The sequence below is a fragment of the Larimichthys crocea genome, chromosome III (assembly GCF_000972845.2).
Source record: "Larimichthys crocea isolate SSNF chromosome III, L_crocea_2.0, whole genome shotgun sequence".
In the NCBI taxonomy this organism is placed as follows: domain Eukaryota; kingdom Metazoa; phylum Chordata; class Actinopteri; family Sciaenidae; genus Larimichthys; species Larimichthys crocea.
The window spans coordinates 19,565,156-19,592,634 of NC_040013.1; the positions used below are offsets into that span (position 1 = coordinate 19,565,156).

Here is a 27,479-nt window from a genome sequence, read left to right on the forward strand (position 1 = left end):
AATATTTTTTCATTCTGTTCATTTTGTGTGTTCAATATTTCATTCTAATGTTACATGGCCATTAATCATCACATTTCTGTCCATGTTTTAGCCCCAGCAGCTGCTCCTCTCTGAGTTTGGATGAGAACATGCATCTTATTGGATGACAGAGCAGGGCATGGTGTCAGGTGATGCAGAGGCAGCCACTACTCTCTCTATTTTCTCTCTGTGTGGAGAAATCACTGGCCTCTCAACCCGGATGCTGTGCCACAACTCTTGGTGATTTCGCCCAGTGCGCAGCGCTGTAGGCAGAGCGAGGAGGCGGAAATATTTCAGTACCCTTGAGGCGGACAGCTCTCCGCGGATCCGCACGCCGGGCTCCGCCGCATCCAAGGCTGGAGGACAGGGGGGTGGGTATCATTATTCATACCCAAGACAGGGGAGGGTGTAGCCAGCTACATTAAAGGCGAACACATCGTGACTACTTGCACGCTGCTGAAGCCGTAGTGAAAGAGTGAGAGAGGGGAGGAGCAGAGCAGCATCACCACACTGAGAGATGGCGGAGTGCGGGCGGAAGGCGCTGTCTCTCCTGGAAGCGGCCCGCTCCCGGTACGAGAGCCTGCAGATATCCGACGACGTGTTCGGTGAGTCCGGGGATGATAGCAGCGACAATCCCTTCTACAGCACCTCCGGAGACTCCGACTCAGACAACTACATAGCCGAGGTAGGCGAGGACGATCAGCAGCCGAAGCACCACCACCAGAAACGGGGCGATAAGGAGAGTGCGCACAGCTGGGGGTCCGGAGGTGGCAGCGGTGGGAGCAGCGGAGCCGGTCCCCCGGGCTCTCTGTCCCGTAGTCAGGCAGATGAGGAGGGATGGACGGAGAACCTGCAGGATGTCACGGTGCCGCCGTACAAAGAGACATATGGTGAGACGTGATGCACGATGAATAAGGTCATTTGCGCAACGGGAGGGGAGAGAGAGACCTGTGTGGGTGTGTGGTGATTGGATGGAGACATGGAAGACACAGTGCAGTCCACCTTTGTGTGTTTTTCAGGTCAGGCAGGACATTTGTGTGGCTCTCAATCTGGTGCCAGAACAGCACACAAAAGGCTATTGCTTTGGGACAACTGGAGGCTTGTTTCATGCTCGTGTGTGTGTGTGTGTGGTGTGTGTGTGTGTGTGTGTGTGTGTGTGTGTGTGTGCATGCATCCACCTTGTGAGTGTGTGAGTGACAGAGAGAAGCATGACACTGCATCGTTAATTGCTGTATTAAGTTAATGGCAAACGCTTAGCCTTTGATACTTCACCCCTTGGTGCTGTGGTACACATGCTGGCCTGTGTGTGTGTGTGTGTGCATGTTTAATTTAGAGAAGCAGCATGTTGTCTCTCCTGGTTCTACACACACACACATATGCACACATATTGCATAAAGCTTATAGTTTATGTATGTGTGTAGGATACCCACTCTGGCTCTTGTCCTTCTGCACCAAGTTAATTAACTGACTGTATTAACGTGAGACACAAGCTCAAGGCACCCTGGTTTTGGCTGCACACTTTCTCTTCTAATGTGTGTGTGAATCGTGACAGCACCGTGCACCCACACGGCTCTGTCTCTCTGTCTTTGTCTCAGTGTGTTTTTGTGATGCATGTCCAAAAGCAGCGCCTCACATGCTGTTTAAAACCCACTCCTAGCCAACAAGTAACTACAGTCAGCAGTGTCTCTACTCAATAAACTGTTTTTTTTTTGTTTTTTTAATCTATTTATCTGCCACTAAGTGCAGTACGCATCAGGGAGTAGGGTTTTTGGTTTATAGTGCAGCACCTTCTGTCGTCTCTCTCTGCCTCAGCTGAAGCAAAGTCGATTTTGTGAGAATGCCATCCTGTATCCACCGTGACATGTTGCACTGAGGCACCCATGGAGGTGAACCAGCATATGGCTGAAGCAGATATGGACCAAGCCCATGTGCTCACACACATTGAAAACAAGCATGAAACACACACACACACACACACACACACAGGCTGTGGTGACTAGTGTCTGAGCTGTATGGCGCCCCAGATTGAAGATGGTTGCATCAGCTTGTCTCGCAAAGCAGGTCACCAAATAAAAGCCAGAACAGCTCTGTTTATGTGTACATGCTCTAGATCTCATTTGCACTCAGCCCAGTCAAACAGCTAACTACAGTAGTCCTGCTTTGTGAGGACGTGTCCAAAATATTCAGAATCAAACCGAGCTGAGCTGAGATACCATAAGAGATAAGAGAAAGGTTACAGGATGTTCTGTACTCCCATGCACATCCTGCTCCGTCCCGCTCCATTTGACTGTTTTTGCTGTGTTGACTTAAGATAGTGAAGCAGCAGGTGTGTCTGTCTGCTTTTGGATAGTCTGGACTGGTTTGCAGAGATACAGTTAGTGATTGTTTGCACAGGCACAGCTAGCGTGGGTGTGGTCTTGCCATCCTGCATCAATGTTGGATGCAGGATTCCCAGGAAGCATAAATACACCTCAGACCTCAAGTAGCTCTGATTTAATCGGCCTAAAGAGTAAAGATCCACTGCATCCTCCTGAGCACCAGCATATCCTCACTGATTTGAATGCCATGGGATGGTAAGTGCTTAAGCTAAAGTTGACCCACGGTGGAAATATCAACAATATTTTTTTATCATGTGCTTGGATTTCTCTGTCTAGCTACCTGCCCACATGTCTGTTTGTCTTCCTGTCAATTTCTCCGTCTGTCTGTGTGTCTTAGTGTCTGGCAGTGACAGTGCTGACACAAATGCGACAGATGGTGACAGCTCCACTCCTTGGAGACTGTGCACCCCGTACATAAGTCATCAGCCGCCGTCATAAACTTCTTCCAGCTGATTTGTTTTCTTTGAGTTTGTTTACATTTACAGTAGCACACGTTTGAAATAAAAAGGTGGTTTACCCAAGGTTGACGTGTTATCTCTATCTCAGCATGAGAGGATTTCCCCCTGCAGTGGGAGAGGGGGGTGGCAAAGGACCAAGCCAAGGATTATGAAGCATACATCCACATCTTCGATTATATAACCACCTTATCGTGATGTTGAAGGGAATTAAAGAGCTATTCATTGGTTCGCTTTGCTGAGCGCATCTGGTAGATTAATGGTACTCTCCACATGTCAGGTTTATTTGCCTGACCCTGTAGTTCAGACTGTCAAACACTCGGTCTGAATGTTGCCTCTTAACATTGCAGAGCCACTTAGAAAGAAAACATGCACTTACACGGATACACTATGCATTTAAATACAGAATGCTACTGTAAGGTATATTTATCATTCATGCATATTTATTAACACACACTCCTTCATTAATTTAATCCATCACAGGGCCTGCATATGGAGAAAATACAAAATAAAATTGAATTAAAGTAAATGTAAATATCAAAATACTGAAACACAATAACATTAATTTACCGCCCACAACAAAATTCATATAACACTGATATTAACATGTACTACTAGAGGAATAAAAGTATAAAGAATGGACGTCGTATGTGTGACATCACCCACAGGTTTCTAAAGATGAAGCTCAGAATACATCAAATTATATTAAGTCCTAAAGTTATTCATAATTAACAGCATGGCCGCTTTGACTGACATGCGGGTGCCCTTACAGATGGTTTGTTTGAGCAACCAGGAGTCATTCAGATGATGCGAAAGAAGTGGAACTACCAACATAGTGGTGGGCAGAGCCACCGCACTGAGCTTCAAAACAGCTTCTCAGAAACCTACCGGTGACGTCACACATAAGACGTCCATTCTTTATACTGTTAGTGATCTCTTCATGATGTACTGTGTATCATATAAAATGTTTTTATTAATACTGTCATATTTTTTCGAGTATATTTCCCAGCCATAGCTTGAATTTGTCTGAGGAAATAGAAATAAATGACAGTCGTGTTCTCTTTATGTAACTTAAAGCATGTTATTATTTTCTACACGAAGGGTTTATCCCCCAGAAACTACACAGTAATCTCTCATTCTCAAATCCATGACCATTAAAGCTCGGGCAGGCAGATGTTTGTCCCTCGACAACTGAAATACTACAACAGCTTAGGGAATATACATTTCAAAGCGTCCCTTGTAGATGAACATCAGATAATATTAGTCTGAAAGATGAATTATGTAAGTGTTTAATTCTGTTTTATCAGATTTTCCTAGGTTGGAGATCAGCTGACAGGGCTGCATAAAGAAAAATCTATAGAGGAAGTATTCAGTGACAGAAACAATTCCATTATCCGTAAAAATGATAAGTTCTTCCTCGGGTTGTGTTTTTTGGCTTACTCGCAAGATGAGCTGAGGTGAGTCATTTTGCCTCGGTGGACCTTCCATCTGGATGTCTGATGTTTTTATCGAGGACTGGCTCGCTCCGGGGAAAGTACCGCTAGATTTTACATTCAGCTTTCAAGTCTAATGGAATGCAAATGAGTAGATTTTTCAACTGTGCCCTCGCTACTTCTGCTGTCTTGGCCACAAGCATCTGCTCTACTTTCTTCTTCTGCTGTCTTTTTTCCTCTTCCTGTCCTCCTCTGCATGTTGCTTAAGTCTTGTAGGGTACATGTTTATCTTTTATCTCAACATTATAAGACTGAATCAAAAAGCTTTTTTAATGGGATGTTGTTTAGCTCAGCTGATAGAGCAACTGCCCCATGTAAAAAAGGCTCAGTCCTTGCCGTGACGGCCCAGCGTTCGAATCTGACCTGTGGCTTTTTCCCGCATGTCATCCCCCACCTCTCTCTCCACAATCCTGTCACTCTTCAAGCTGTCTCTGTCAAAAAAAGGCCAAACCAGTAGCAGCCAACCACTCAGGATCATAAAAAGGAAAGAGTGTGAGAGAGTGAAAACCTTGTTCGGCGCTGTTCAGAGATAATGAGATCACACTGTTCAATTGAGCCTGAAGTTGTTCTGCTCAATGTCCAAATTCAAGGATGCAACAACCTTTGAGAAAATCCCTAATTACTACTAGAGCAAACACATCCAGCCAGCTACTCCTTTGTGTATTGACTTTGCAACTTCAATGCAAGACCTTTTAAATGTGAGGTAAATGTCACCTTCCCGTCTGTAAACTACAGTAGTGAATGGCAAAATAGGAAGGGGAGAAAAAGAAGAAAAGGCTTACCCGTTATCTGGAAAGACGCTGAACAGAAGGCACAGACTGGCAGTCAGTTGTTGAATAGCCACGAAAGAACACGTATTATATGACAAACTCATCAAGTTACATACTAGAATGTGGCATTTTAACTAGTTTTCAGCTCATTTTACCATAAACTGTACCAGATTAGGGTTAGGGTTAGTTACTTTGAGCCATTTTAACTGTTTATTACTGTAATATTTTCAACTGTTATTAATTAAAACTAACTATTCTAGCTGTTAATTACTTTAAGCTGACTATTTCAGTCATTACTTTAAGCTACCACTAACTATTTTAAGTATTTTAAACTATTTATTATAACTATTAATTACTTTAATTTAACTATGTAACTGGCAATTACTTTAACTATTTTAACTAATTCCTTTAAGCTTACGCTAACTGCTTTCACTGTTTTACTCTGGAGTAATTATTTTAGCCGTTATTTATAAGAGATATATTATATATATATATATATAGAAATAACTAATTTATCACCATTTACCGTTTACCCATACTTTTAGCTATCTACATCAACCATTTATCATCACGCTTGGTGGGAATTGTTGGGCCTCTGTATATATTATTATAAAGAGTGCAGGCTAGAGCTGCTCTACGTGGAAAATATCATGAGATAACTTTTTTTATGATTTGGCGTTTTATAAATAAAGTTGAATTTTTGGTTAAAAGGGTCAATTCTGCCGTTTAAACATCACTATCTATCATCAGCTGATGCTTTACTGACACTATAACATCAGACGACTTTCAGTCATGGTTCCCTCCTGACCTGATATGATTTTGACTCATTGCCTGCCATCGCACCAAAGCCACAAGGCACTGAATCCTTCCACAAGCAGAGAAACAGCACGCCGAGACAAGGATCACAGTGTGGTGACTGTCATGTTGTGTAAAGCTCCTAACCGCTGCCCTGGGCTTGTGACATACACACCAAATGCTGCTTCATGAAAGAGCATAACGATTATGTGAATGTAGTGTGATCTTCTGACCTTGATTATTGGATATTCATTGGATATTATTGACAATGCAGTTCATGCAAACAGAAAACAGTTTGTATGGATCCTACACAGCCTTAACAGTGACAGCTCAGTGTCACAGTGTCAAAAGGGAAATCCTTTACAGCAAAGTCAATCAAATTGAAGGCCTGGTCCCAAAGTTTAGAAGCTGATATTACGTGACAGTTGTGTCAGTGAGATAGAACTTTTTTATCTGTCAATCTGTCTATTTTCCTCTGCTATAATTTTTAACACTTTTTTTTTTTTTACCTCTTTCCTGTGCTGATCCAGGCCCTGCTCAAAAGCTGCCAGCCACCGCCACAGCCCTGGACTTCTTCCAGCTCTTTGTCCCAGACAATTGCATCCAAAACATGGTCGTCCAGACAAACATGTATGCCAAGAAGTTCCAGGAGCGCTTCGGCTCAGATGAAGGCTGGCGTCCTGTCACAGCCCAGGAGATAAAGGCCTTCCTGGGCTTTGTCACCTCCACCAGTGTGCACCGCTGTGAGTCGGTGCTCAGCATCTGGAGCTCGGGCTTCTTCAGCAACCGGAGCATCGCCTTGAAGATGAGCCAGGCACGCTTTGAGAAGATCCTCAAATACTTCCACATCGTGGCTTTCCGGCCATCACAGGGAAGCAACCAGGGCCTGTACAAGATCCAGCCCTTCCTGGACTCTCTGCAGCAGTCGTTCAGCTGCACCTTCAGACCTTCACAGACACAGGTGGGTGCACTCTAGTCCAGGTCTTGGTCTCTATAAAGCATCTTTTGTTTTAAGAAATGTGACAACTTGTAGAGTTGATTTATAGTATAGCTTTAAATAAATGTCATCCTCAGTCTGGTCGGGCATGTAGTTTTACTTTGAGGTACAGTTCATTCTTTTAACACACTTTTAATACAGAAGCTTGCTTTTTGCTGTTGAAGTAGGCCAAACCAACTAAATAGCTCCCACAAGGAGTCTCAGTTTGAAAACCGTCTACACAGCAAGTATGTGGGTGACTCATTTGTAACAGACTTCCCCTCCAGAGGACTTGTATTCAGTCGCTCTGTATGCACTAGGTCTACATTTATGCAACTGGGGCAGTGGAGCGTCAGCCTTGCTACTCTATTTTGGGTGGGCTTCAGTTTATTCAGCTCCTGCTTCACTTTCTTTTCTAGATGAACAGCAGCAGAGCAGACGTTAAAGAGCCAATGAATAAACAACCTGACTGAAGTAGCATTGGCAAAATTAAGTTAGCGCTTTCACATCTTTGTTATGCTCCTGTCCAAATTGGTTACAGTGTTGTCTGTATGTGACGTCTTTGCCCATGTTTGGATTAGCCAGGAGGCAGAGGAGGCAAGACTACCAACATGGCGGTGGCCAGAGCGATAGATTTTTTAAAGGCTTAATGCCTTTAATGATAGGACAGCTGAAGATAGACAGGAAGCAGGGGGCAGAGAGAGGGGGCGTGACACGCAGCAAATGGCCGTCCGATGCAGGATTCGAACCGGGGCCTGCTGCAGCGAGGACTATAGCCTCCACACATGGGGCGGCCGCTTAACCCACTACGCTACCGACCGCCAGAGCCACAGATTTTGAGCTTCAAAACAGCTCTTCAGGAACCTACGAGTGACGTCACACACATATCCTGTCCATTCTTAATACTATCATTGAGAGAAACAAGAGAAATCACTCAACAAATCAACTTGATTACTTGAAACGCAAGTCTAATTAATCTGTTGAGCATTCATTGAAGGAAAATGGTTCCCATAAAAGTCAGACAAAAATAACATTTGATTTCAAACTGTTTGGTTTGTTGTTGGAGGACATAGTGCTACTTGCTTAGAAAATCATATACATATTCACAATCTGGTTAGGAGGAGGGCAACCGGGTGGCTAATAATTTTCCAGTGCCACCCCTGCAGCCACCATCGAGCTCTTAAAAAATTAATGAATTTCTGGGAAGGAGTTGATTAAATTGCTTTCGGTCTTTCTGCAGTATGAGTACTATAACATCGTCCTCGTTGTTAAAGATGATGTCAGTTCTGGTCTGATACATTTGGGAATACATGCTCTCATCACATCCTCATTCAGCTATGTAATTTCACCATCAAAACAGTTTAAAGGTTGATGAGTTCATTTCATTGTGAAGTAATAAAGGGCTTTGGTGAACTACGGTTTCACATTAGTGCTCTCTATTCACTTGGATCTAAAACTCACTAAATTATAACAATGAGGGCTGAGCAGCTTTCAGACTGTGTGTGTGTGTGTGTGTGTGTGTCTTTAGCAGTGACGGGGTTCATGTGTATCTAGGACAGTTTGTTATCTGTTGGTTTTCTGTGCCAGGGGCAGAGAGGGGGCCCAGATAGTGAGAGTGGCACAGACTGAAACTGTTGCTCCACAGACAATGGAAAAGTAATCTACCCATTTAATGACTGACAAGAAGTTTGGTTTGAGTTTAGACTGCACCCATTGATTATTTATGATTATTAATAAATGTGTGGTTTTATATTCTTCATTAATCAATTGTCAGAAAGTGACCAAGCGGAAATATTTAGCAGAAAACCTATAATAATAATGACAAACGTTGTTTATTTAACACCTTTCAAAATGCAGCACTTTATAATAAAGCAGAATACAATAATGAAAAGCAACAAATCAGTAAAAATTAGAATAAGATGTGGCATAGTGGAATACATCAACTAAAACTTTTATAGAAGTGCATTTTTAAAAGTTGAGATAGAGCTTGCAGCCCTGATCTCCTCAGGCAGTTCATTTCACAGTCTTGGAGCCCTGAATGCAAAGTCAGTCAACTCTGTAAATTAATCTGGTCTAAGGACTACGAATGACGTATCTGAGGATCTCAGGGAGTGAGAGGGCACTCTATAGCCAGTGTAAGGAAAACAGAATAGGCGTGATGTGATCATGAGTGATCAGAGTTTTGGATGTGCTGGAGAGTAATGAATTACAGTAATCTAGGTGACCGGTTATGATTTTTATTTTTTTTTTTTGCAGACAGAAATGATCTGATCTTTGAAATGTTTCTCAGGTGACAAAAGTGGGACTGAACCATTTTATAAACATGTTTATCTAAGCTGAGGTTTTGAAAATGACACCAAGGTTTCTGCGATGCTGAGTTATGAATATAAATAATATCTATAATAAAAAATACAGCGAGCCCCAGCTGCTGAGAAGCGGTTATTTTCAAATATCTTGAAATATGACTAATAACTCGAAGTCCTATCAGAGTAAAGCTGCAGGAAAGTGTGTGACTTCCACTTGTGGATGTCCTGAAGGCAGTTTAGAAAGTTGCCAGCATCCTGGTAGTGATTAGATGGGTCAGAGTTTGAATAGAGCTGGGCATGGTCTGTGTAAAAATGGAAATATGTGTTGTGTTTATAAATAATGTGACACAGAGGGAGCATGCAAATGGAGAAAATAATTGGACCTAGCACTGAGCCCTGAGGCACCCCACAGTGAACAGCATTTGTGGACGATCTGGCTGTAGATGATTATTATATATTTATTTGTGTCTATTCTATTTTTAATTGTAGAGAACTGAGCAAATGGAGGGGACTGGTTAGTCATCACTTTTGCAGAATACAGAATATTTCTCTACATGTGAGTCTGCATAATATTTCTGACACTTGCAACAATATTCAACACGATGCGTGTGTTTATGTGAAAATGCATGCTAACGTGTGAATAATACCAGTGCTGAATATTAGCACATTATCTCAGCTCCTTCTGGCAGAGGTTCTGACACATTTTTCATGTGAGTCTGGCAGTTTTGCAGTTGCCGTGATGATCTGCTGCAACTGCTTAGTAATGATTTGCAAATCTTTGACAGCATTTGTGCACTTCCTCCACTATTAACAACATGACTGGATCAATCTGTGGATGGATTTTTGTCCTCTCTTTGTCCAATACAAGTGAACCCATGTTAATGATTTACCTGAAGCATTCAAGTGTACCTTGTTTTCAGCTGCTAGAATAGGGTATATAGAAATATCTGGTGCCGCAGTAGCTACAGCCGTGTTAATGTGGCAGCTTCAGGATGAGATATTTCTTAAAAGGCCATTGTGGTTTGAGTGATGTCATCTATCCAAAGCCTAGATAGCCTCATTAATTTTCCACTTGTTAAATCCATAACCATAACTCTCATATTTGACTTGGAAATGACTTGTTGCTCCGGCTCCTAGAGCAGGAAAGAGCTTTTGGTCACTGCTCATTTCAGCTTTAGTCAAATCATGTCGGAGGGGGAGGAGGATGCATGGAAGGCAGCGGAGGAAGGGAGAGCTGAGAGAAATTTGAAATGCAAATACTTGTCGGGTTTGAAGGCAGCTCTAGGAAATATTTGGCCAGGTTTAGGTGTATTGTTTAATCGTCCAAGAAGGGGTTAGAAAATATTTGTGCTCTGTTATTGCCTCTGTTTATGTGGGCTTGTTACATGTATGCCACGTTGTAATACTTCTTTAATCTACATCCAGAAATCCTCAATATCTGATCTGACCCTTCCTAGCTTCTGTACTTTGAGACTTTGAATACAAGAGGAAGATGGTACAGTTGATCCTACCTTTGAAATATACTTTCTTGCATTATGTTGGCATGATCTTTCCACTGACCACAACAACAAGTGGCTGCAGTAACTAAAATTCTCAGTTTATAATCATGGGCAGGGACGTTGGAAGTGAGTCAAAGTTGGGGGTGCTGAGAGAAACTTTATTTATTGATGTCACACAAAATGCCATGCGGTATTCATTGATTTTGCATAATATACTATATATATAGCAGCTCTACAGTGTTTCACAAGCAGACAGCAAATATAAACACGTGAACTTACTGTATGTCAAAGCAGCCACAGCCCAAAAAAAACAAAAACGGGCAGGAACGCTGAACTTTTGCATCAGCGATGTACCCGTTCATATGAGACACCTGCTGTAAACAGAGTAGCAGCTGTAAGGCCAGCAGAGCACACCACTTTTAAACCTCAAAAAATTAGAGCAAGCTCAAGTTACTAACAGTATTGCAGTTACTTAATGTAGTCTAGCTGTAGCTGGCTGAGTTGAACTCTCCGGGAAAGTCATAATGGGTTTTATTATGTCTGATTTTAGGGGGTGCAAAGCTGCAGCCCCCTCAGCACCCCTACTTCATGGGGAACAGAGGAGTCTTTTTATTACTTAAATGATCATTTGATTCTAAAAGTTGTTGCAGATTTGTTTTCTGACAGTCGATTAAACCGTGAACCCGTCTATACACTCTGTAGTGCTTCTGTTTGATTTTTTTTTTTACATGTTTAAATTTTAATTAGTTTGCACCACATGTAGCAGACAGCAAAGCAAATAACTTGACAACTCAATAACACATTTTTCCCTCCAGGGCCACAGAATTTATTGCATTAGGCAAAATTCACACTCCAAAAAGTCTAAAGGAGACATTTTCTCTGTTTTTAACACTTAGATGTCTAAAGTCAAGCACAGAACATGAAAGCACTGTCTTTACTTTCTTCATTGAAAGTAACCAGGGAGAAGGCATTTTTCTGAACAGTTTTGCAGACGGCTGCACAGTTGAGAACGCTTGCTGGTGGGAACTGTGTTTTTCTCTCTACAGCATCACACTCAAACACATAAAAGACTTGTGAGGATCTTCTATTGGCTGCTCTCTAACCCTTAGCTGTAATGTTACATCATACACAACCTCACTCCTATCCCGCACAGACAAAAATACTTTTTGTCTTCCTTGTTGAGGCCAGCTATTTTTCCAGTAACACAATCGTGGTTATATAAAAAATCCGTGAAGACAAATTCATGTGTGCAGTAACTTCGCCTGTGTGTTTCCAGGTTCTTCACGAGCCCTTGATAGACGAGGATCCAGTGTTCATCACCACCTGTACAGAAAGAGAGCTGAGGAAGAGGAAGAAGAGGAAGTTCAGCCTCTGGGTTCGACAGTGCACCTCCACCGGATTCATCTGTCAGGTAGAGACTTTTTCTATATGAACTGTGCACCAATCTTGCACTGGTATGACTCAGGAGGCTGTTTTCTTAAACAAATAATAAACAAATAATGAGGTTCTTATTAAAATGATGCAGTGGTTAGTGCTGTCACCTCACAGCACGGAGGTTCCTGGTTCCACCCCTTTTCTGCGTGGGTTCTCTCCGGATACTCGGGCTTCCTCCCACAGTCCAGAGACATGAAGGTTAACTGATGGTTCTAAATTGCCCGTAGGTGTGAATGGGAACGGTTGTTTGTCTCTATGTGTCAGCCCTGTAATGAACTGGCGACTTGTCCAGGGTGTACCCCCCTTCTCACCTAAAGCCAGCCGGGATAGGCTTCACCTCCCACAACCTTCAAAAGATAAGCGGGAAATGGATGGATGGATGTCAACCAATTCTAGTTGACATTGCTGAGTTGTTTCTTCCGTCTTACTTTGAGCTGCTCGCCACAATGTTCACAAATGTCAGCGCACTCTGCTGGATGAACTTTGCAGTGACACCAATATATTGCCACAAGCATATTTTCTGCATTATATAGTGTGGGGAAAAAAAATGTTTTCATATGGGCGCATATCAGATAACGTACACATCGATACCGATACAGCTGCAATAGTTCAGTGTTGGCCAAAACAGTGTGTGTGTGTGTGTGTGTGTGTGTGTGTGTGTGTGTGTGTGTGTGTGTGTGAGAGAGAGAGAGAGAGAGAGAGAGAGAGAGAGAAGTAGGGGATTAGTAGAAGCAAGAGAGAGTGAAGACATGACAGAGAGAAAAGGGTACAATTTAGTTTGCTTGTATTTAGGGTATTTTAATTTTCACCAAATTTCAAATCTTGTTCTCATGTGTCATTCAGCTAATTACACGTCAAAGAATAAAATCACTTTTTATAAATTCACTATGATTGCTAGCAGCCGTTACATGCAGAATAAAAGTTTGATTGAAAAAAACAGAAATTCTGGCTGTCAGGTTTTTCCTTTGATGATTTAGAGAGAGGTATCTACTGCCTCAGGCTTAGATCTGGGTTGTCACATCTCAGCGAGGCAGATCTGCTCTGCTTGCTAATGACCTCACCCCTTAATGCAACCTACCACTCCTCCACATCGTTTGCTTATATAACACCAACATTTAACTGGAGCCTGGCACCGCAGGAGGACTGACAGACCTGTCCAACTCTGACCATTACAGAAGACAGAAGAGACCGCACTAGCAACCAACAACTGCAAGAGGTTGCAATTCTTATTTGTGTGATTGAGAGTGATTGAGAGTGACTGAGACAACCTCCTATTAAGCCGGTATTTGTGGGACAGGATGCGTAGGCAAGCTCTGGGTGAAGATACACATTTTTTTATTACTATATATATATATATTGAGCAGGACTTCCATCCAGCCACCCACACATGCAAGGCACACAAACATTTTTCCTGCTATTATGAAGGTCTTTCACTGATATAATGCATTTACCTCCAGTGTTATCGAGCTATGCAGCTGGACTGTTTTGACAATATGTTTTATTTGTCCATCTCTGAGAGTTCCAGTTACTTTCCAGTCCTCATTACCCAGAGACATCACTGTTTTCAGAGGAACTATTTCTTTAGTTGTAAATAGTTTTTTAATAATTTCCAAATAACATGTTTTTTTTTTTATTTAAGTAAACCAAATCTTGAATCATCAAGATAGGGAAGTATGTAGAGTCCATGGCTAACCTAAAACAACATGGTTCCACCGTTTATTTTTGCGTCATTGGGCTGAAAAACCTTTCCAGAAGAAAACAGGTAATGTTGCAGATGCTTTGAAAACGTTAGTCCCTCGTCAGCTATATCCATTTGGGAATGGCTACACCAATGATGCAAAGATTCCTGCTCTCTTTGGCTAAATAACAAGTGTGTTCAAAAACTTCTAACAAAACACAAAACAGTCACTGCTACTACTGCAGCAGTAGCTCAGTCAATAGAGACTTGGCTTGGGAACCGGAGAGTGGCTGGTTCAAGTCCAGCATGGACCATAGTATGGAAGGTGGACTGGTAGCTGGAGTGGTACCAGTTCACCTCCTGGGCACTGCAGAGGTGCCCTTAAGCAAGGCACCAAGCCCCTCAGTTGCTCCTTTGGGGGGCTGCCCATTTCTTTCTCTCTCTCCACCATGTCTATGAGCCCTTTGTGTGTGGTTGTGTTTCGGGGTTAAAATGTATGTTCAATTTAATAAAAGTAAATAAAAATGTCACCTTCATCTTCTACTACTAATCTTTTCCTGCTACGCTGACAATGTACTGAAACAAACATGTCAGCACAAAATAGCGTACGCATATTTCGACCCTTGGTATATGTAAATAAATAAATAAATTCTAATGTATATCGTTACATCAGGTGTTTTATATATCACTTAGATATAACATAGTTATGCATGTTATATTCCATTTCTGCCAACATATCACCCTAAAAGTTACACACTGAACCTTTAAAACAATAAACATTGAAACTTCTGTCTGCTGTAATTGTCCCCTCTGTTCATACTGGCCAAAAAAAACTCCTTTCCTAACTGCTAGTGCTTTCAATGTTTTAACATTGACAGGGGACAAAATTAACAAAATGCATATTTGTTTCACTGTTCTCGCCTTTTGGGCCTCTTATACCGCTATGAGAGCATCATGAGGGCAGAGGGAGGGAGTGACTTGCATCAAAGGTCCAGACTTAAACTAGGGAAGTTGCCGTTCATTGTCAGTGCCTTAAAGTCAAATTCCTGTACAATAAAACATTGTAAAGAACGGGCTTTTTACTATACAGAACCCATAAATAGATTAATTGCAGAAGAATATGTTGCAGGGGGAAGTGTTTCCCTTTTTATGCTGGATATAGTCCAGAATTACATTAATGGAGAGAGGAGCGACCAAATAAAATAACTGATCAATCTGACTATTCATCATTTTGCTTGTCATCCCAAATCTCCTGTGTAAAACGAGTTGTGTGTAAGAAGCATCACAGGCTCTGTCATTTAAAGCCATATTCCATTATCCCAGCCATTTAACAAATAAGCATTATCATTCACACCGACTGTGGCCACTCAGTCTTTACCCGTCAACTGATGTGTGTCTGCCGTGAAATCTTCTCTGTCTGAATGAATTGTGTCGGGGGAGAGAGAGAAAAAAATTCAAGAAATAAAATGAGTTAATGGAGCGAATCAATGAGATTCCATTAGCCAGTGCACCGCACAAGGGATACACACACACACACACACACACACACACACACACACACACACACACACAGACAGGCATGGACTGACCACTTAGTGTAATAGCTAAAGGCCTGATGTAGATGCTCACTAATCAGGCTAATGCCATTCAGCTCGTGAAAAGCAACAGAAATGTAAGTGCAACGAGGACACTGGACTGTTAGTGAGTGTATATTTCTGTGTGTGATGACGGCTTTCTGTGGAAGACGGTCTCCTCTTCATGTATCTTTTGAGACTTGTATTTCCAAAGGCATCATGTGCCTGTGTGTCGTGAAATCTGTTTTTAAATATTAGAATATACTGTATATCTGGAAGTCTAACATCACAACTTATTGGACAATTTACCATGGAATGTATCAAGTGCAGAAAATTATTTATTATTGTTGTTTTTTTTTACCTTTTAAGAGGCCATAACCTCTAGAGAGATGACAAGTAATTAGGGGAATAATAAACATGATTATGGCAGTTATAGATAGCATATATGCAAAAGCATAGCATGATCCACAGAGTCACAATGGCCACATTAATGCCAAAATATACCAGGTTGAAAAATACTTCCCTTTAAGCCACTAGGATGATGATCAATCATCTTTATCCATACTCTTATCGGCACACTATGACTTCTCTCAAATGTATTTGTGAGTCCAAGTAGATTTTGATTTCAGCAACTCTGTTCGTTTGTTCTGAAATTATTTTTGTAGCCTCTAGAGGGTTCAGACTTCTAGCTGCACGATTTTATAACCTTGATGACGATGAAATGGTACTTTGGGGAAAACTGAAATAAAGCTTGCTAGTTCTACATCTGTTTTATCTATATGTCCTGTCTCTTTCCTCCCACTCTGCAGATCTCAGTCCATCTGAAGGATGGCCAGGGTACAGATGGTCTGGCCACCTTGAAGAACAAGCCTCAGCTCCACAGCCTTGTGGCCAAGCAGCTCTGCCAGAACATCTCTGGCAAGAACACCATCATTTTCACCGGGCCATCCATCACGAGTCTCAGCCTCTTCTCCGAATTCAGCAAACAAGGTACACAAGCAAATTGCAGCAGAAAATATTGCATCTATTGGTCTGTCTGCCTCTGTATCTTTTTGCTTTTCCAGCTTCCTCATCTTTCATCTCTTGCCGTCTTCCTCTTCCCTCGTTTCTTGCTTTGATGTACAGTTTGTAATTTCTCCTCTCGTCTCTCTCCCCTTTTGCATTTTTCATTTGTTTATTTGTTTTTCCATCAAGTTGCGACGATAGCATCCCCAGGCTAAACAGCACAGAGAGGAAGACAGTCTGTTGCATTTCACCTTCAAATGAGACTTCACGGCACTGCAGGGTGCAGTTACAATAATTCATTTTCTCTTTGACATCTGTCCTTACACCCGAGCCAGAACATCTCTTACCACATGGGAATGTGTAAAAGCACAGCCTGTCATATTTAAATACTTACTTAAGTCAATGAAATAGGCTGGTACTTAAACTTAAGCATTCATAAAATAATATTTCTTAAAGAAAAAAGCTTGATATTGCAAAAGATAGCAAATTTCTCTATATAGGATTCTTAAAAACAACAAAATAAATTTGGTGTGACATCTCTTCCTGATACCAGTCAGTGCATTTTGAGATTGCTGTCAAATCAGGTGTAATTGTATACTTATGCACTGTCAGGTTTTCAAATATTCACATTCATGATGAAAAAAGTATATCCCTTATGAAAAATGCATCTTGACGACTGAATCTTACACAAAGTGACTTGATGGGGGAGGGGGGCTCAACCATAAAAGCCCTGGGATGCTCTGCTGTAGACTGTTGCACAATAAATCATGGAAGATTCAGCAGGGAGTGCTTAGTCTTGTCACGGCTCAAAAAAAATCGATAGATAAAGTGGACACTCAAGTGAAACACTGCTTAGCATCTGACAACTAAAAACTGTTTGTTTTTTTTCTCTTTCTGCTAATGCCCACATTGTCTGTTTGATATTTTATCAGAAGCAAAATGTTCTTCCAATTAGTTGTGATGTATTCAGGATATTTTATGCTGATAATTCATCTTTGACGCAGAGTTTTAATTGTTCTGCTCATAATACCAAAAGCTTTTTTTGTTCTAAAAGCATAATCCTATTGTGGCAGGCTGAATCACATTTCTCTGACCTGTTTTCTTCATTCATAATAATAACTGCAGATGTGGGGCAATGTCGTCGTGCCATAAAGGGCTAAAAATTAATCGGTGGTGGCAGGGAGAAAATATTCAGCAGAACAAATATAATCAGTGCAACTTGGAAATTGAGGTTTTTACATTCCCATTATCACAGATTTAAAACTCAAGTGGGCAGAGCTGCAGTACGGCAAGTAAAGAAAAACAAGTCTGAGATATAATCAATATTTTGTCATACTAATTGGGTGAAGCTACCACGAGGCTTTCAGCCGGAAAGAAAGATTCAGTTCTGAGTTTGTGAAGGCACTGTTCTTTCAAATTTATCATGCCGGATTAATTAGCGGAGTTAATTACCCAGTGTGTACTCTGCAGCACTTACTGTGTGCACACACTTATACAGTAACACAGATAGAAATCATTGTCCAAATTGAGAACATTAAATCAGCAGCAGTCAGCCACATGATTGTTTCACGGCCGCTCATCCATATAAGAAATAAAGAAACGAAATGGGTGGAGAGACAGAGATATGAGCATGTGAGAGAAGAGCCGAAGTGGTACAGATGTAAGAGAGATAAACAGTCTACAGTTTGTTCACATCAGAAAGCAGAGCGCATAATTATTTTATGATTAGTTATTTGTTCTGTAATCACAAGTAGAAGCGCCCATCACAAATGAGATATGTAGTAAAAAAAGGTGCTATGTAAGTACAGTCCATTTACCATTAACATATTCAAATGTACTGTTGTGTCGGAACGACAGCGCAAAACATTTGATGACTAACCAGTTTTTAGTCAATCCATCAATTAAAATACTAATCATTTCATCTTTGTATTCATCATTCTTCAGATATCTACTGCTGCGGTCTGCTGAGCACCAGGAAGAGCGACTGTACGGGCTTACCACAGAACATGCTGGTCTGCGGCTCCACGCCAGCGCAGCGCGGCCAATCACGGGTAATGATGAAAGGCAGCATGTCACTGATCAGCTGGTACAACAAGGGACACTTCAGGTTCCTCACCAACGGTTATTCCCCAACAAAACAAGGTAAAGTTTGCTCTGATGGACCCACAACTATAAAACTCTATATGTAGATTTGTCTCAGTGAATTAGAAATAGTTTAATCATTTCAGGATATGCTTTAGTGCACAAAATGGATGTATTTAGAATCGTAGGAAATGTGCCATGATATTTGAAAGGTCTTTGGGCTGCCATTCAGTGAAAATAAGATTAGCCGTACAGTCATTTCTGGATGCACGTTACCACCATTAAGCATTCGTGTCAGAGAAAATCAATGAGAGCTTGTAATCCATGATAATCCATTTCCAGGAGGTGACAGGATCATGATATTCAACTCTTCTTAGAGCGTAATCCACTTCATGATGAGACCATTTTGTTAGGTTTTAAACCTGAGTTGAGGGGGCTGCGTTGTGTTTGATCTCTTTAAATGAAGAGAATGGAAGTGAAGCCCCAGACCAGTTAAACCGTTATTATCCAATATTGATTTTCGTGTGTGTGTGGTGTGTGTGTGTGTGTGGGTGTATGCAAGCAAGCAGAAGATAATGAGTTGCCAATCCCATCACTAACATGTTTTTCTTATCAAGATAGTATGTGTGTAGCGTTACATAACTATGATGTGCTTTCAGAACCAATGGTGGTCCAGAAAGTGAAGCATTCACCCAGTCATGTTGGAGATGTTAACAATGGCTGCATCCTGTTTACATGTACCAGTTTGTGCCTGCTTACTCACTGCCGTGGCTTACTGGGACATCAATGAGCCATTGTTAATGTTATTAGTTACACCTCCTGCTGTGACAAGACTGAACCCTACGAAAAAGGCAGACTACAAACAGTGCGAGTCCCATCAGTGTGATCGCGTTTCTCTGCTCACTCTCAGTTTGTGTGTGTGTGTGTTTGTGGCAGGTTTGATCATTAAGAGGAAAAGTGGGGAGATCCCATGTCCTTTGGCTGTTGAGGCCTTTGCAGCGCACCTCAGCTACATCTGCAAATATGATGACAAGTACAGCAAGTATGTATAAATAATCTTTCATCTTTGATAGTCCTATTTTAGACATAACATGACTTATTCGTATATTAACGTCTTCATAGTGAGACTATGCAATATAACACACCCTGACTTATTTAAATAAATAGACATATCACAGATACATATTGGTATGACCACTGGCTTATAAGTATTAATGTTTAGACATTCAATATAGAGAAATATCTTGTATTTGAACCAAAACTTTTGGGTACTGTTGCCTCCCTTTAATCATTTCTTGAACATTCAAACTAGAGCAAAACTGATTAGTCAGTCAAGGGGGGGATAAGGGTAGACAGAAGAAGGGATGAGGGTTGAGGGATGAAGAGTAGGTGGATGGAGGGGTAAGGGATGAGAGGAGAAATTGGGGTCATTGATGGATAGAGGAGTTCGGACTGATGTCAGCTAGCGGTGCAAAGACAGATGGGAACCAGGAGGGAGTTGATTCCGAGTCGGGGAACTGTCTCTTCACTGTCTCTTCACTCTACAGATTAAAGCCCTTGGGCTTCATGTATTCGGATGAAAAAGAGATGAGAAAAGGGAGAGAGGAGGAGGAAAGACGATAAAAATAAGATGAAAACCGAGTCAAAGAGGGAGTGAACTTGATATGGTGTGTTTAAGTACTTCAGATGCAACAATGGGATGAGTTCAAGGCGACGTCTTTGTTCCTGAACCTAGTTATAAAATATCATAAATAGATTAATTGTTAAAGTCATATTTCAAGCAAAAATATCATTAGGATTTCTCCATTTCTCTTGGTCAGGCAAAACAAAACATTTTAAAAATCATTCAGCTTGAGGAGATTTAGATTGTTATTCCCAATTTATGATTTGTGTAACTCTGTTAGCTATAAGCAATATTTAGATAGATATTCCCATGTAACTGACTGACTAAAAAAGTCTTTTCTACTTGTGCAACTGTTACACTACTCTCAGATAAACATTTCAATGTCGCACAAGTAAAACACAAAGTAAACACACTGTATCTCACAAGTTTCCTGCTTGTGGTGCCATCCCAGCCTATTTCTTTTAAAATGAAGTGAAGTGCCATTAATACTTGCTTCATCAAAAGTTACACAGCCTTAAAATGTATTGATTCATTCAACAGAAAATCGATTAATTTCCTGGAATAAGTAGCTATTTTTCTCCCACAGGTACTTTATCTTCCATAAGCCCAACAAGACCTGGCAGCAGGTGTTCTGGTTGAGCATCAGCATCGCCATCAACAATGCCTACATCCTCTACAAGATGTCTGATGCCTACACGGTTAAACGCTACAGCCGAGCGCAGTTTGGAGAAAGACTGGTCAAAGAGCTGCTGGATTTAGATGACTGCTCTCCCACACAGTGAGGAGGAGTACGAGGACAGCAGGAGCGTACAACAAACACACACACACACACACACACACTTAAACACACACAAACAAATCCCAACACATTCACACCCTTCATTACGGTTGTACAGACTCTGCGGTCTGAGTGTATGTGATGATACTGAAGCAGTGCCAAGCTTATGTCTCTCTTCCTCTAGTTGTTTTCTGTGGTACTGTAAATATTCATTCACACACGACTGCACACTACACAGTAGAGAATCATGAGCCATGAGACAGTTCACATGCCTCAACTGTAACTTTTAACCAAGCAGATTTACTAAGGATTTGTCAGCAGGAGCTATTTCACAAGCAGAGATGCAGGCGGGAACATTGAACCCGGGGACAAATTCACCCTTACATGATGTCAGTTCAAGTTTTAACTCTTGAAAACATTGATATGAGCTCGAATCTCCCGCCTGAGTGTTCAAACATGCACTCATCCGACTTAAAGGCTACCCGTAGCTCAATATTTACACTCTGCAAAAACACCCGAGACCCTGTAACAAAAGCTTAGTAAACCAGGACTATGGTGTGTTCACACGCTGCATGCATAAAGAATCTGGATTGTGACGTTCTCTTGTTCATTGTGAAAATGATTTCTGCTCCAGGTGGGTTTTTGAAACTTTTATTTTCTGTGTGTGTGTGTGTGTGTATGTATTTAGTAAGTGGAACTGCCATTTGTGTGCGCGACATTGAGGCTGAGGATGTAAATGTACGGCTATTGTGACCCAGGTGCGTCATGTTGCTGCATACTGTACTCGCTGGAGGAAGACTGTCAGGTGACATAAAGCCACACACAGCAGTGTGCTACCAGTTCGCATCCTCCCACTTTTTTAAGATAGACTTTTTTGGTTTCGGATGCCCCTGAAAAATTTTAAATTAAATTATTATTCATGACTAAAAAGGCAGAAAGTTCAAAGCTTGTTTGGTGCACCAAAATATGTGATCTTATGTTGTTTTTTTTTCCACTTCAGAGAAGAAGAGCACAGACAAAACCACAAAATGTGTGTTTACTCAAAACCGTTCCAACTTTGGCAGGAAATGTAACTCATAATTAAGAAAAATCGAGAACAATAAACACAGCCTACTTTTATCCACAGTGTCACACAGCAGATCAACTGATCTAAATTAGTCTTTTTTTTTTTATTACTCATGTAGTTAACTAGACTTTGGCTTCGCGGCGCAGAGTACTTTCAAAATGTCCTTGATTTAATGTCCAATAAGCCAGTGTTGCTAAGCAACAAGTACAATCTTGGCCAGTGAGCAGGGGTTTGGATAATATTGCTTGGCAAGATTTAAATCCGGGAAGTAAAAACTGACTCACTGGTGGCTTACACGATGTCCCAGAAAGCCAAATGTTGCAATAAATCTCAATGTAGATAAAAAAGCTTTGGGGCTGTGGCTTGTTTTCTCAATTTGGTGCCAAATCTCACCAGGAGCTCCAAAATGAGCTGTGAAATTATTTGACGATTTAAAAAACATCAACACTTACTTTTACAAAAGTGACACATGATTTTATAACCGGATAGTTACTAGTTATGAGAACATAACTGATTATCATATATCTCTCATCTAGAGTGATAGCATGCAACAGTCTGGACTCTTGTTGCTTTCTTCCAGTGACGCTTTTCTTGCCAAGTAACTGATTTAGACCTGCCATCTCATCTCCAGCCAGTAGAAGTATGAGTGGAGAGATTTAAATATACCTAATGTCTCCAGGTCATACACCGCACTGCTGTCTGTAGCTTTAATGAGGACTCTGCAGTCCACTTTGCTTTGCTTTGCTATGCAGTCAACATGTTATTGTCATACTGGATTTAAGTGAAAGGTTTTTAATGTGTGCTTACTCAGTCAGCATGGTTTGATGTGTGAATACATACGCTGGTAGAGCAGAGTTGTCGAGTGAATCGTTTGGCAGGACTCATGCACTTTCCCCCCCATCACAGTCTTGCACTTTGAGGAGAATTGTAAAGTAAGCAACATGTTTATTTATTAGATTATCCTTTTAGTTTTGAACCCAATGATAGTATACACTGCTCTGAGAAAAATATGAATAGATAAGTTGTAAATACACGTAGATAAATGAAATGGATTATATATATAAAAAAAAACACACCAATGAAATAAGTCTGAGAATTAATGACTATAACCAAAACAGAAAAGATTTCCACTGTAGATTTAGAGTACAAGTTACAGTATGTGTGTGTGTGTGTATATATTTTGTTTACAAATTACTGTGAGTGTATGTCCATAATCACTGAGACTCAAGATTGTGATTTTTTTAACTTTTTCACTAATCCAAAGCATCGTTGTCGTCACTGTCGCTCTTGTGTGTGCGTGCGTGTGAATGTTGTCACCATGTGTGTAATCACTGTTCACCTTTGACGTAACACTGGTAATCTCTGCAGGCACCTCTGTTAATGCCATGTATTTGTCAGCTCATGATTTTAATACAATATTTGATATCCACAAATTACACGCATGTTCAAGTATGAGGTTTATCGGGTCGTATAAAATAGAGTACAGCCTTTTTAGAAATCCTTCCCGTCAGTTAAGACGTGCATATTATGTGCTGTTTTGGTGATTAAAGGAAAAATCCACACTACTGAAAGAAACAGTTTAAAGAGTAACTTAATGCCCTCTCTCATTTGAAATGTTTACGATGATAAGTGTGGTCAAAAGTGTCCTCTGTCTGTCCTCCGTTTAGCTTAGTTGTTAGAGGAGCCACCCCATGTGCGAAGGCTCAGTCCTCGCTGCGGAAGCCCAGGGTTTGAATCCGACCTGTGGCTCTTTCTTTCCCCACATTCCCATGTCACTCTTCAGCTGTTCTATCAAAAAATAAAGCTTGAAAAGGCCAAAAAAATAATCTTTAAAAAAACTGTCCTCTGTTGTCCCTTTAAACACACCCACTAGTGATGTCACAGTGTACTCCACTGCAACAAAATTCTAAGATGGGGTTACGTTGCTCTTTACAGCAAAAACGGCTTGATATCTCTGCAGTCTTTGATTGATTGTGTGTTTATTACATTCCCATTAATAACTAGATATATTTGACCAAATTAAACATATTTTCAGTGCAACTTCAGTGATATTTGATACAAGAATTGTTTTAACTTCCTTTAAATATCAATGATAATTTAAGGAAATGTGTTTGGAACAGTCCCTAAATCCAAAAAACCCAACCAAGCCATGGATTTGCATCGTACAGAGAGAGAAGTCCATCATATAAAGGGCAGAGAAGCCAATTTCTCCACCGAGGACTAAACTCAGAAGACTGGCATGTTGTAGTCTGACTACATAAGGAGCATGGATGCAATCATCTCTAACTGAAACAGAAATAGATATGGTAGGTTAAGAGTCGGTGAAAGAAAATCCAAGCTCTTCAAAGCTAAAAAAATCCACAAAATGGTGACGGACATTTAACCGTCAGGAGTGTCCGACCGTGAATTTTTCCTTCACAGCATGTCACGTGTCTAGAAATGAGCCTCTGTGATGGCTGCTTTGTAAATGGGCATTTAATCTGCAGCTCATGGCCGACACACTTTAAGGTGGCACTCACTAAAGATGTGTTGACGTCCGAAGTAGTGCTTGTATCACTCAGCTGGGAAGACAAATGAGATGAAATTATGCGCCGGGGAATCTACAAGGCCACGGTTACTTGGCAACAAATTATTTAAGAGTGATGGAGAGTAGGGTGGCATTTAAAAAAATTTCTGCCCGTATGGTAATATTTTTATCACCCCAGTTGCAGACTGAGAGCTGAGCGGCTTCTTGCCATCTCTTTTTTTTTATCATCTATCAGAAGCGAAGGGCCGAGGATCCTTTTGTTCATGTAGTTCAGAGGCGTTTCAGCCCGCATAGATCAAAAACATGGCTTCATTTTAAATTCTCAGGTTGCTCTCTGAAGTGAATCTCTTACAATTATTCTGTCCAGCTCTATTGATCAGCCATGAATTGGATTTTTCTATAGTGCCTTTTCCAGCTCATTTTTTCCCTCTCATTGCAGTGGTTTAGTGTTATTGATGTCCTGGCAACGGAGTTGATGTGAATGACTGGAAGAGATTAGATTTTAGATAAATACGTGAATATGGTAAAATACTGTCCTGCATGGTGTGAATAATAGAAACTAGAGAACCTCCGCGGTAGAGTTTTAGATGCTGGAAATGTTTTATGCAGCCCTGTGCAAGTAATATTTGACATTTTCACACAACTGATGCCGCTGCAGTCAACACTGAATCCTTTAATATTTAATATTAATATGACTTGATAATGGTAGAAAAAGTGACAACCGATCCCAGTTATGGATGTCAGTTATGCTTTTGTTTACATGGGTAAACTACTATGTAGGAACCTAGTTTGTATGTCAAAGGGAAACGGGATCAGAAACATCCCATCGCCAAATATAGCCTTAAAACAAACGATAACCACCAATGTGAAAAGCGAAAAAAATGTCCACCAGAAGAGAAATGTCACTCCGATGGGTCTTACTAAAGCAGCGTGGATGTTTTTCTCTCCATCTTCTGCCTTGTCTCTTTTCACAAATAGCAAGAGATGTCTGTTATCTTTCATTTGGGCTCATTCTTTTATGTCAGATGTGCAAATGGGAGTAAACAAAGGCAGATGGGAAGGAGCAAGAAAAAAAAAGAAAAATGTGCAGAAGACGTGTTTGCCTTTCATCCAGCTTTGTCAGACAAATGATGATCCCTAAATTGCTTGTCAAAAACACTTTGCAAAAAAGTTGCCATGCAAATAAATCACCCTCACTGTCAGTTGTTTTGTAGTGATGAAACCCAAGTGGTGTATAAGATGTCCATGTATGTGCTGTGCTGTATGTGCCAGTGTGCCATCTCTGTGCAGTGCTTCACAGATGTCTGTGTTTATATCTGGTGAGTGAGACGGCTGTTGTAAGAGTGAGTAAAGATATTTAACTGTGGATGTGATAAAGAATTCAAATGGCTGACCTCAGGGCTTCATAACTAACTGCTGTACAATATATTCACTTACTGGAATAATATACATACACTAAAAGGACTTCTATAACCGTATCAGGTGCTATCGAACCACTGTACAAGTAATAGTAGAATTAGATTTGTTGTTGTTGTTGTTGGGATCTCAGCAACCAAATAATGAACACCAGGGTCATGTATTTCAGGAGTTGTGCCACTAAAATCACCAAAAGTTCATGTTTTTTTTTTCCAAATAAAATGTCAGAAATATTAATGTGAGCAGGCACCAAATGCAAACTTTAATCGAAACAAGTGGTAAAACTATTTCACTTCATATGATTCTTGGTGGCTGCAGGATGTTGAATAACCGTGTACTGTGGGCTTATCTAGTTTCACAGACCAGGCCAGAAGAAGATGTGTGTATGTGCATGTACAGTAATGTTAACGTTGAGTGGAATAATATATGTAAAAAAAAAAAATAACTGGTGTATGCTTGGACCAAATAACTTTCTAAAATGTGTATGGTGATGAGTATGTACAAGGTTGTCGTGTAAATGTGTCTTCATTAAAACTCGCCACAGATTTGGAGAAGCTCATTACTCTGTAGCAAATGATTGGAAATGATGAGGAAGGCGGAGATCTAATGTCAAATGTGCATTGCGGTACTTTTCATGAGTATCTTCATTCAGCCTCTGTGATTAGGGGATGTTTCTTTGCAGTATAATGATCTCTCCACATTCCAATTCAGCATTTGGAGCTAAAATACATCTTTCATGGAGCATTTAACTATTTCATTATTAACTCAGAGCAGAGGGGTAACTACACGTCTCCTGTTTATATATTGGGACCGTACGAAAGTTACTGGAGTGTGTTTTGCTTTCTAAAGAATCAAGATCGTCTCCAGCGTTATTAATATTTTCTGTGCACGCTCCTGTTGACTACAACACCCTTACATCCCCTTGTAATATAAATAATAATATAATATCATTGACTGCTGTTCTCTGTGTATAACAAAACACACCTTGACTATTTTGGGTATGATATGATCACACGGGAGGGCTTGAAATAAACTTTAAAATCCCTGTTCTCTCAGAAAAGTTCGACTAACCTCCCTTATAAATAAATAAAACACCTTTTAACTTTTGTACTCTCCCTTATTGGACTAGATTTGTCCCCTTGTACACATCTTGAGATGCAAAACTGTGTGAGATTAGTATTCTGTATACAGTTGCTATTAAAAGTTGCCCAAACATAAACTGAACAGGTTTAAATGTCTCAAATGTAGACCTGTGTGTATTACTATGTCCTGGAGACTCTCTGTACTGTAAAGACTGTTGTTCAACCAGGAGAGCAGTTGGAAAAAAGCCTCTCAACACACAAGGCACTAAACCTGTAAGTTCACTTACAAGACCGACCTGCTACACAGAGTATTCGTTGCTACTGTATGTTGGTCTTCATGTCATTTCTCACCTTGTTTGACCTGTGAAGTGAATTATAAAGGACTGACTCTGCTGTGTGCTCCCTCTGTCACTTGTGCACTTACTCCGGCTCCTACTCTCTCTCTGCCAAGGACAGATGTTGTTGTGAAGTGTGTGTCCACGTTATTTTTCCTTTGGTTTGAAAAGCTATCAAGGCTAAAAAA

The 27,479-nt window shown here is 40.8% G+C and overlaps 1 protein-coding gene across 1 annotated transcript; it reads left to right on the forward strand.

The window, feature by feature from the left end:
• pgbd5 (piggyBac transposable element derived 5) lies at nt 1-27,479 on the forward strand. Its single transcript, XM_027278211.1, has 7 exons — nt 1-908; nt 6,440-6,870; nt 11,967-12,101; nt 16,186-16,366; nt 18,326-18,523; nt 19,400-19,505; nt 20,674-27,479. Exons 1-7 carry the CDS (start codon nt 536-538, stop codon nt 20,867-20,869), a joined length of 1,620 nt encoding a protein of 539 aa, XP_027134012.1. The 5' UTR covers nt 1-535; the 3' UTR covers nt 20,870-27,479.

What these genes read in the sequence shown, in the direction of transcription:
- pgbd5 (XM_027278211.1), top strand. Translation starts at nt 536, where the DNA reads ATGGCGGAGTGCGGGCGGAAGGCGCTGTCTCTCCTGGAAGCGGCCCGC. An exon ending in TCAGACCTTCACAGACACAG is followed by an intron (nt 6,871 to 11,966) that starts GTGGGTGCACTC and finishes GTGTGTTTCCAG; the next exon opens with GTTCTTCACGAGCCCTTGAT. An exon ending in CCACCGGATTCATCTGTCAG is followed by an intron (nt 12,102 to 16,185) that starts GTAGAGACTTTT and finishes CCCACTCTGCAG; the next exon opens with ATCTCAGTCCATCTGAAGGA.